The sequence below is a fragment of the Capsella rubella genome, unplaced genomic scaffold (assembly GCF_000375325.1).
Source record: "Capsella rubella cultivar Monte Gargano unplaced genomic scaffold, Caprub1_0 scaffold_1, whole genome shotgun sequence".
Classification (NCBI taxonomy): Eukaryota; Viridiplantae; Streptophyta; class Magnoliopsida; order Brassicales; family Brassicaceae; genus Capsella; species Capsella rubella.
In genome coordinates this window covers 2159978-2169954 of record NW_006238923.1, presented here as the reverse complement: position 1 = coordinate 2169954, position 9977 = coordinate 2159978, and the positions used below count along the sequence as shown (strand labels likewise).

At 38.7% G+C, this 9977-nt stretch overlaps 3 protein-coding genes and 5 non-coding genes across 8 annotated transcripts; 6 read left to right on the top strand and 2 right to left on the bottom strand.

Moving 5' to 3' along the window:
* The first annotated feature begins 17 nt into the window (after positions 1-17).
* Positions 18-3257, top strand: LOC17897932 (UDP-xylose transporter 3). Its single transcript, XM_006305146.2, has 9 exons — positions 18-155; positions 351-412; positions 508-675; positions 1170-1354; positions 1442-1509; positions 1828-1960; positions 2067-2228; positions 2330-2602; positions 2770-3257. The coding sequence occupies exons 3-9, from the start codon at positions 555-557 to the stop codon at positions 2893-2895; spliced, it is 1068 nt and encodes a 355-aa protein (XP_006305208.1). The 5' UTR covers positions 18-155; positions 351-412; positions 508-554; the 3' UTR covers positions 2896-3257.
* Positions 3258-3436: 179 nt separating this feature from the next.
* On the top strand, positions 3437-3507 carry TRNAG-GCC. Its single transcript has one exon. It is a non-coding gene; the product is annotated as a tRNA-Gly (tRNA).
* Positions 3508-3510: 3 nt separating this feature from the next.
* On the top strand, positions 3511-3596 carry LOC111828782. Its single transcript, XR_002832543.1, has one exon. It is a non-coding gene; the product is annotated as a small nucleolar RNA snoR114 (small nucleolar RNA).
* A 190-nt stretch (positions 3597-3786) lies between these two features.
* Positions 3787-6238, bottom strand: LOC17897010 (probable thylakoidal processing peptidase 2, chloroplastic). The gene is made up of 6 exons (XM_006305085.2): positions 5277-6238; positions 4936-5004; positions 4783-4851; positions 4509-4595; positions 4350-4417; positions 3787-4250 (listed from the first exon to the last, which is right to left on the bottom strand). The coding sequence occupies exons 1-6, from the start codon at positions 5955-5957 to the stop codon at positions 4127-4129; spliced, it is 1098 nt and encodes a 365-aa protein (XP_006305147.1). The 5' UTR covers positions 5958-6238; the 3' UTR covers positions 3787-4126.
* Positions 6239-7047: 809 nt separating this feature from the next.
* Positions 7048-7118, top strand: TRNAG-GCC. The gene has a single exon. It is a non-coding gene; the product is annotated as a tRNA-Gly (tRNA).
* A 3-nt stretch (positions 7119-7121) lies between these two features.
* On the top strand, positions 7122-7207 carry LOC111828783. Its single transcript, XR_002832544.1, has one exon. It is a non-coding gene; the product is annotated as a small nucleolar RNA snoR114 (small nucleolar RNA).
* Positions 7208-7319: 112 nt separating this feature from the next.
* On the bottom strand, positions 7320-9175 carry LOC17898435 (transcription factor RF2b). The gene is made up of 4 exons (XM_006305236.2): positions 8526-9175; positions 8244-8376; positions 7988-8072; positions 7320-7903 (listed from the first exon to the last, which is right to left on the bottom strand). Exons 1-4 carry the CDS (start codon positions 8981-8983, stop codon positions 7569-7571), a joined length of 1011 nt encoding a protein of 336 aa, XP_006305298.1. The 5' UTR covers positions 8984-9175; the 3' UTR covers positions 7320-7568.
* A 421-nt stretch (positions 9176-9596) lies between these two features.
* On the top strand, positions 9597-9669 carry TRNAR-CCU. Its single transcript has one exon. It is a non-coding gene; the product is annotated as a tRNA-Arg (tRNA).
* Positions 9670-9977: the final 308 nt, after the last annotated feature.

The window sequence follows — 9977 nt, the reverse complement described above, 5'->3', positions numbered from 1 at the left end:
GTATGTATCATCTTCCTCTCTCTCTCTCACTATTTTTTCTGTGTACGGTGGTGGTGAGTGCAGACCCATCAAAATTGCAGAAATAGGCTACAAAATCTGAATCTCTCTTCTCCTCCGTCCAAGTTTTGAATTCTCTCTGGTTCTCTGATTCTCCTGTGAGTTCCTCTCTCTTCCCTCCTTTATCTTGTCGTTTTTGTCATTTCGCGTCTCTTGAAATTTTTTCCCCTTCAACTAAAATATCTTGATCTCTGTCTCCTAACGGCAGATCTAGGGTTTAATGGCTTCTGGCTTTCAATAATTCTTCTTCGTTCTCCGACTGACGAGTTTCTATATTCTCCATTTTCCTGCAGTTGTTGAGCTGCCTTAACCTTTCGATTCTCTCGCATTTACATTTACGTTATGCACGAATGAGGTTCGTTTTCTCCAGATCGCTCTTCTTTTCTTCGCGTTTTCACTCCCTATCGTATTGTTTCGGAATCTATGTGAATTTTTGTTTGGGTTGATTAGATCGTCGTAGATCGTGACTGAAGCGAGAGATTATTTGGAGAGCGAAGATGAGCGAGGGCCAGAAGTTCCAGCTGGGAACAATCGGCGCTTTGAGTTTGTCCGTTGTGTCGTCTGTGTCGATCGTGATCTGTAACAAAGCGCTTATTAGCACCCTTGGCTTCACTTTCGGTAACCTGTTCAATTCAACCTTTACTGCTACACGCTCCTTTTGATTATCCATGTTGCACGGAAATTGTTTACTCTGGATCCATTCGAACCTGTTTATCTTATGAAATCTGAGGAATGGGCTGAAGAATAGATTATCCATCATTTTACTTCATACTATATCACTAGCTCTTTATGATCTATTACCCGAATTGCCTTCATAATTGTATGTGTTTAAGAATATGAATGTAATACAAACGCTTTAGAATTTAAGATACTCCTGTCACTTTGAAAATGATGTTTGTGGGAAATCTCTTCTTACTTTATGAGGTGCTTTTTTACTCTTTTGCTCTTCGTTTCTGTGGTACTCATTGTTTTTTACTAGGGTACACACCGACATTCATGTGTAATATTGTACTGAGCAAGATGCTGTTCTACCACCGTAGCTGCTTATATGCCATCTTATGTGATTGGTCTCGTTAGCTTCTGTACTTACTCTTGCTATTTTGTATGTACAGCGACAACTTTGACAAGTTGGCATCTTTTGGTCACGTTTTGTTCCCTTCATGTGGCGTTATGGATGAAGATGTTCGAACACAAGCCTTTTGATCCACGAGCTGTGATGGGGTTTGGCATATTGAATGGGATATCCATAGGACTATTGAACCTCAGCCTGGGATTTAACTCTGTCGGTTTCTACCAGGTATATAATGTCATTTCAGCTACTGCATGATATGACTCCCATTCTAACTTGTGCTGTTCTAACCCTCTTCTCTTCCTTTGATAATAGATGACAAAACTAGCAATCATCCCCTGCACTGTTCTCTTGGAGACCCTCTTTTTCAGGAAAAAATTCAGGTTAGCTCTCAAAGTTCTGTTACTTTTTATATCTCTCCCATTAACACGTGTATAATACTTGATGTGGAGGAAGCTATTTTTTCTCATGGTCATACACTTCTGGTTGCGTTAACATAAATTTCTAATTTGATATACTGTGCATTAGTTCGGCAACTTAGTGATAGTCTTAAAACCAAAAAAAAAGAAGGAACCTTAGTGATAGTCTTATGTCCTTTTGTGTTGATAATTTATCATCAGAGATTATCATGGTTCATGAGTTTCTGTAGCTAGTTTAAGGTCAAGGGCCTATTTAATGACACACTTCTATTTTGTTTGTAGTCGGAAGATCCAGTTTTCGTTAACCATCCTTCTCCTTGGTGTTGGAATTGCAACCGTCACAGATCTTCAGCTTAATATGCTGGGTTCTGTCTTGTCAGTGCTGGCTGTTATCACAACTTGTGTTGCTCAAATTGTATCCTATGCTTAGCCTTTCTTTTCTCATTGCTTTATTCATTCAACGTTCTATATATCTTGTCTTAAGCCAATCCAATACTGTTATCTTAACCAACTGTACACAGATGACAAATACAATCCAGAAGAAGTTCAAAGTTTCATCCACGCAACTTCTGTATCAGTCTTGCCCATATCAAGCGATCACTCTTTTCGTCACTGGGCCATTTTTAGATGGGCTCCTCACCAACCAGAACGTGTTTGCCTTCAAGTACACTTCTCAAGTAGTGGTGAGACTCAATCTGCCATGAATTCTACCAAAACTATTTACCAATCTTCTTGCTTTCATGTCGATTCTGCATATTTACGAGTGCTTTTTTGTTGACTGCAGTTCTTCATTGTCCTTTCCTGCCTCATATCAGTCTCTGTAAACTTCAGCACTTTTCTTGTCATTGGAAAGACATCTCCTGTCACATATCAAGTTCTAGGACATCTCAAAACATGCCTGGTTCTAGCATTTGGCTATGTGTTGTTGCGAGACCCATTCGACTGGCGCAACATTCTCGGTATTCTGGTGGCTGTAATTGGAATGGTTGTTTATTCCTATTATTGCTCGATTGAGACTCAGCAGAAGGCAAGTGAAACATCAACTCAGTTGCCACAGGTATGAATCGTCATCTCTCTGTTTTCCGATAATATCTTTTTATTGGCTCGATATTTTGAAATCTGGAAACCAATAAATTGATCCCTTATTCATAGTAGAAAGTACTTATCTGACTAAGAAAGAATAACAAAAACTGATGTGAGATAATTCTGCTTCGGGTATGTCAGATGAAAGAGAGTGAGAAAGATCCACTAATAGCAGCCGAAGATGGAAGCGGAGTGTTATCAGATGGTGGTGGAGTGCAAAAGACGGTGGCTCCTGTATGGAACTCAAATAAAGATTTTCAAGCCTAAAGCTTCGATGATCGCTATTTTTTCTTTTTAAATATCAGCTCTCTTTGTATCAGATTTGTCGAAAGAAAAACATTTTAATTTCTCTCTTTTAAAATCGCATAGCAGAGAAGTAGGGGAGACTGAAAAATCAACAAACCCTTCCACACCGTATGGGAAAAAAAAGAAGAAGTAGAGAGAGTGAGGGAGGAAAAGGGAACAGCTTTGATGATCCATTTTATTATACACAGCAGGTTTTTTGTTTTTTTGTTTTATCTCTTTTGGATTTAGTATTACAACTCTGTATTCAAAAGTCTGTGGCTATATTCATCAACACTGGAAAACATATATTTGATTTTTAGGCTCCTTTTTATGGACACTGAAAACATATGTTTGGCTTTTAGACTCTTCATTTCATGAATCTAAACTACTCATTCTAAGATTCTAACAAATTCGTTACCAACCCCGATCAAATGCGAGTTACGTACCTACCCAATCGGATGTGAATAAAAGAAGTTTCTGTTCTTGTTTATATTAAGTATAGATGAGAACAAAGAATATAAAAGCACCAGTGGTCTAGTGGTAGAATAGTACCCTGCCACGGTACAGACCCGGGTTCGATTTCCGGCTGGTGCAATTGAGCTGTGAAGAAATTGGCATAAGCGTTGGTTGGGTCCTTCGCATTCTTCTGATTTCTCGGATGTATTCGCCACCCTCCTGAGCTCTTTCTTTTTTTTCTCCGTTTTTAATCCATGCATTTCCAACTTGGTTCAGTTTACATATTGAAAACAAATTACACCTCTTTTATAGTTTAGTATACAAAGTCTATTGATAATTTCTCATAGCCTGCAAATTCCAACATAAGCAAACCTATTTCCGGATGAAACCCCTGGATTTAACAACATACACACATCATCATCGGTAACAAAGAAATTGACACTTCTTACACTACACTACAGAGCTTTGGGTACAGAACGTTTACAGAGGATAAAATACTCAAAAAATAGTTTGCCCTTATGATTGACAGCGAATGCAAATTACACTGGTTGCATTTAGGTTTCATCACAACAAAAGTCAAAGCAAAAATAACAATTTTCTTGTTTTCTTCATTTGGATTTCCCATTGCATTCCATGCCTTCTATAGAAGAAGTAGACAGGAAGAAAAAATTGCTTTGTTGCCTTCGAACGCCAAAATGGTTGGCTCGGCTCATCTATTCAAATTTTATGCCTTAATCCTAAGAACCATCTGCATTGCTCATGAAACATCAACAGCTCTCTTTTGGATAACTTGGTCATGGTGTATTATATCTGACACTTTGCTCGGTGGCCAATATCGAAACACAGATCTCCCTATGATGTTCTTTATTGGAAGTGGACCCCTGCATTTTACATTCACCAAATCATCCATGAATCACAGAGTTTCTAATATTTAAGACAGAAGAACCATGAAATAACAGAAAATTTCCTCAGTGGTTTACCAGTTATGAGAGTCAAAACTTTTGTTGCGGTTGTCTCCTAGGACAAAGACATAACCTTCAGGGACGAACTGCAAATAAACAAAAAAAAAAAAACAGCAATTCTTTTAACAACTATTTAGGTCGAGAAATCTTTAAAATGGGAAGTGCAAGTTTGCTTACCATGGGTTCCATTTCATAGTTAATTGGCTCTAAGACAAAATCCTCTACTTGAACAGTGTCATTTACTAAGAGCTTTCCATCGCAAACCTATATGATACAGCATTAATCGGTTAGACAGGGAAATGTTACAAAAACAGAAAACAAGGTTTAAGGGTCTTTTTTGAGGAGATTGGTCATCAATAAGCCACAAGAGAAGTAATACCAATAAAGGTGAACAAAGACTTCAATGAATGAATAGGATCAATCAACAAGTGGATTAGAGTTAAGGGCTTACTTCAACCCAGTCACCTTCGCTAGCAACTATCCTCTTTATGAAAACATCAGTACAACTGTAACCATGTTCCTACAATTCAAAGGAGACTATCAGGCGCCTTTGAAACAGGTTTAATAATGTTTAAAAACCCAAATATAGTGATCTGAGATCTACCAGTAAAATAGGAGGAGCCTTGAAGATAACTATATCTGAAACCTCTGGTTTTCTGAAAAAGTATGAGACCTGTCCATCACAAAAGCAATAGACGGATTCGTTCAAAATAGTTAGTGCAGATCAATCACTCAGACATTAAGCCACATCACCAGTTAAATGATTCATGTGCATCCTAGCATATTTCACAACATAAGAAAAAACACATTTAAGACCATTTTCATAATAGATTTTAGTCCCTATAGTGCAGAATTGATTAAAGCAACCAATTTGAAAAAAACTCTTAAGATCAAACACCATTCTAGAAAAGCAAAATGCACATTTTACATAGCCAGTATTCTCACCTTCTCAGCCATAACACGATCACCCACATCAAGAGTAGGGTACATAGATGTTGAAGGAATAGACTTAGGCTCGGCCAAGGCCGATCGGAAAAGGATAGAAACAGTAACCGCCGTGAAAGCTGCCTTAGCATCCTCCGAGCAGATATTCAAAAGCTTATTAACCCAACCGTTTCCACCACTCGAGACATTATCATTCAACTCCAATTTCACTTTAGCATCACACACCTTTCCTACCGTATCAACGTCAGTAACGTCCGTTGATAACGTCGCCGGAATACTACACGGCATCCACTTGGAACCCCTAAGGAACGGGATAACAGAAGAGGTCTTAAAGGGAGAAATCCCGAAAACGTTCATACCCGGAAGCTCCGGAGCTCCTGTCAACCTCATGATGGAGATCATCCCCAACACAAGCGGACTCTTGCTTCCTTCTTCGAGGATTTCCCTGGCAATGGTGCTGTACATAGAAGCTGGTCGGGCACGAGGGCTTGAGCTGGGACCCCATGAGTTGGATCCAGGAGCTTTATCAATATCGGGTATCTGACTGTGACCGCAGAACCTGGGACGAACCCATGATTCGAAGCATGATCGAACGTCGCCGGTGCCAACACGAGTCCCGGCGGATGAAGCGATGCTCCTAGCGACATAGCTGGAGTAGGTGAAGGTAACCCTAATCGCCATAAATGCAGATTCGAAGAAGAATTGGACGAGGTGAGGTTAAATGGAGGTTCGGGGAGCGACAAGAGGTTATTTCTAAGGGGAAGACCTAGAAAGAATGAGGGAATCGATACCGGAAAAAAATGGATCGGGGAATTGGGAAGAGTCGATCTGCCGGAAAGAAAACCGGAGATCATACGCCGGCGGCGTATTCGAGGCGCGAAGAAGAAGGAGAGTAATACGGAGATGGGATCTCCCAGAGGAGAAGGGGATGGTTTTGGTCGAACGCAGAGAGAGTCTTGTTTAGTTTGGGAGCCTAGAGAGTTGGAGAATGTATCACTCGAATTAAATTAGCCTAATGGGCCTTAAAAAAATATACACAATTACCCTATTCATTGTAATCCCAATTATAATCCCAAGTAAATATGTTTAAGTATCAAAGACTAATGGTTGATAACGTTGACAAAAGTTATATTTTCCACACCAGAGTTACTTAAAAGTTATAAACAGATTTGATATCTATAAATTTTGCACAATTAGGAGACGTAACAAGGTTGGGTTCTTCGACTGAAGTAGTGGGAATGCATTACAAAAAAAAAACATGACGGCAGCACACATGTCATCATCTCTCATCACGACTTGTCCCGAAACTTCCTTGATATTTCTGAACTAAACATCAGCGACTAAGTTAATTAGTCGTTAACTTAGTTGGGTTAGTTTTGACCACAACCTGATTACTAATTAAGATCATGGATTCTGTTTTGTTTTTTCCTAAGTTATTATAGGTCTCTTTAGACTAAATTTCGATTTTATAGAAAACATCTCACAAATTTCATATTGGAGATGAAAGTCCAACGACAATATCTTATGGCTATGGGTTTAAAAATGTGTATGTAAGAAGTAGGTTAGGCCTTAAGTTACCGTTGCCAAGGTGATTTTATAGTTCTACCTTATGTAATTTTCTCTTTTTTTTTAAAAAAATAGTCTATATACTAATCCTTCTAACTAATCCCTTACCAATTTACAATATTGATTACTGAATACAGAAATGTTAGTTAAAAGTTGTTTTAAATTATATGTATATCAAATATAAAACTTAGTAAGAGTCATCAAAGCACCAGTGGTCTAGTGGTAGAATAGTACCCTGCCACGGTACAGACCCGGGTTCGATTCCCGGCTGGTGCAAATGAGCTGTGATGAAATTAGCATAAGCGTTGGTTGGGTCCTTCGCATTCTTCTGATTTCTCAGATGTACTCGCCACCCTCCTGAGCTCTCTTTTTTGTTTTTATTTTTTCTCCCATACGGAAACATCATTCAAAAGCTTTTGGTTCAACACCTCCCAGCTTCTTGTAAAATAAATTAAAAACATAGCAAACATCGTCGCATACACAAATAATTAAAATTTATTAGTCTCGTTGTTTTGTTCCTTGAAGAACAAACAATTGGAGAGTATCAAACATTAAAACCCACAATCAACAACAATTTTGACCAACACAATTTTATACGTCCTTTCTTGCACATTGGCATCTCAACAAAACCAAAAAAAAAGGAATAATAAATAATGAAAAGTGAATCAAATGAATTGGAAAAAATCTATTAACAGATGATTTCAGCCACCAACATAATCCTTGTTGTCAATACGCAGAGCTACTCTCACTAGCAGATAGCGAAGGTCCTTCAGATTTGACTAAGCTTGAGCTATTGCTACTTATCTCTAGCCCCTGCAATCGGCCGTTCTGTAGAAACTCCGATACGCTTTGAGAATTCGACATCTCCATTGGATTGAAACTAGTATGCATCTGCATATCCTGACCGTTCATTGAGCCATGGTATGGTGGAATGGCCATGAACGTTGAAGAAGAATACTGAATCTGCTGCATACCCATATCAAACGAATCTGAATTCCCAGAGATTTCTCCTGTCTCCATCTTCATCCTTTCAACTTCTTTCCTCAAAGCTTCGTTTAGTGCTGTTTTGCATCCACAAAAATCAAAAACGTACCAGAAGAATGCATAGAAAGGAATATGCTTTATTTTGATTTGAGTGGTTTTACCATTACGAAGCTGAGCTTGTTGCTCCATTGCTTGTAACCTGAGTTTCAGCTCTGTGTTCTCGTTTGCTAGTCCATTTGTGTCTCTCTGGATTAATCAACCCGAAAAGGAAAGTAAGAACATTTTTCAAATTCACCAAAAACACATCGAATCCTAAAACTTGCCAATCAAGAGTGATTTGGTGCACTAAAAGTAAAAAAACAGAGCAACCACATTGAATCTGTTAAAACCAACAAATAAAAGGAAGAGAAGCAAAACCTGGTAGAGAGTGAGCTGAGCAGAGAGAGTGGTGGCTTCGGTTTGAAGCGATTGAACCTTACGCTCAAGTTCTTGAATGTATCGAGCTTTTCTCTCCTTTGATCTAGCTGCAGATTGACGATTCGCTAAAATCCTGCAATCAAAATCCCCCATTTAAAAATTCCCTAATAAATATTTTTGTAAATTCCTCAAAATTCAATGCAATCCACCGTTGATTATTATTTTATTTTAATATTCAATTCTGGAAGAGAGGAAGAAAAAAAAAGAAGGAAGAAGAAGAACCTTTTGGCGCGTTTGGGATCGATGTTCCAAAGCTCGGAGAGCTTTTCAGGAGGCATAGCTTTCTTAGCGTCCATGATTTCACCAGCATACATAGCGCATCCAGCGTCAACGGAATTGCTGTGACGGTGACGAGGACGAGAAGAGGGCGGAGGAGGATTAATAGCGCCGGAAACGGAGTTGGAAGAGAGAGAAGGATTTGGAAACGGATTGGGATTAGAGGTGAGGCTATCGACGTCGATGAAGGATGAGAAGAGATCGTCGTCAGAAGGAAGGTCGTCGGAGGAAGGAGGTGCGCCGGAGGAGAGCGGATCCATGAACATGAACATAGACATGTCGTCGGAGCGAGATCGGCGGTGGAAGGAAGAAGCAGGAACGGGATCGGCATTTGGAATTGGATGTGGATGAATTGGATCGGAGAGCTTCGGTGGTGGAGGAGGAGGATCTGCTGAGTTCTCCATTGGTTTGGAATTGGAAATCTGAGGAAAATGCTGTGTGAATTGTTTTTCTTAATTAGGAGAGAAATTGAGAACCAATGTCAATGATGGATTGGAGATAGATAGATGATGGAGATGAAGCTTTCTCTCTCTATGAAACGAAGAAAATGAAAGAGAGGAGCTGTGAGGAGGAACTTAACTGTGAGGAGGAGAGAGAAGTGACGTCCTTTAACTATAAATTACCCGCAATGAAATTATGTTTATGAATTTTAAAAGAAATGATTATTAGTGATGAAAAGTAAAAGGCACATTGGCACGTGAAGCATCGCAGCATCTTGTCTCCCCCTCTCTCTCTTTTTTTATTTTATCGTTTCTTTCTTTCTTGAATTGATTAATTGATTTTAAGTTTTTAAATAATCCCCTACTACCATTGTAAGTTTTTTTTCTTTGTAGTGTCTTCTGATTGAACATCTTGTAACTATACGTATGTATATGATTTTTGTAGTTTTTCTAGATCATTATTGCATAACATCTCCCCACGTCTGATTTCTAGATTTGCATATCTTTCAGTTTAGATAAACAAACCTTATATTTTTTACGTTGTTATATTTTAAACAAAATCTTATAATGTCAAAAAGCGCCTGTAGCTCAGTGGATAGAGCGTCTGTTTCCTAAGCAGAAGGTCGTAGGTTCGACCCCTACCTGGCGCGTGTTTTCTTTTATCTTGTTCTTTTTCCACATTTGCATTATCGTACGTTTGGGCCTTCTCTTAATTTGGATATTGGGCTATCATTTTAAACATCAGCCCAACTAAACTACCGAAATAGACCGGAATCATCATTTAATAACCTTGACTTTCGTCGACCTCGACCGTGCGTTAATTCAAAAGCTTAATGATGCTTACTTATTACCAACTAAAGTTTATCTCCTAACCTTTTTTATTTATTTATCCACGGATATGAAAACATCAAAGTAAAAAAAAAAAAAAAAAAAAAAAACCAAGTAGGTTTAGAATAAT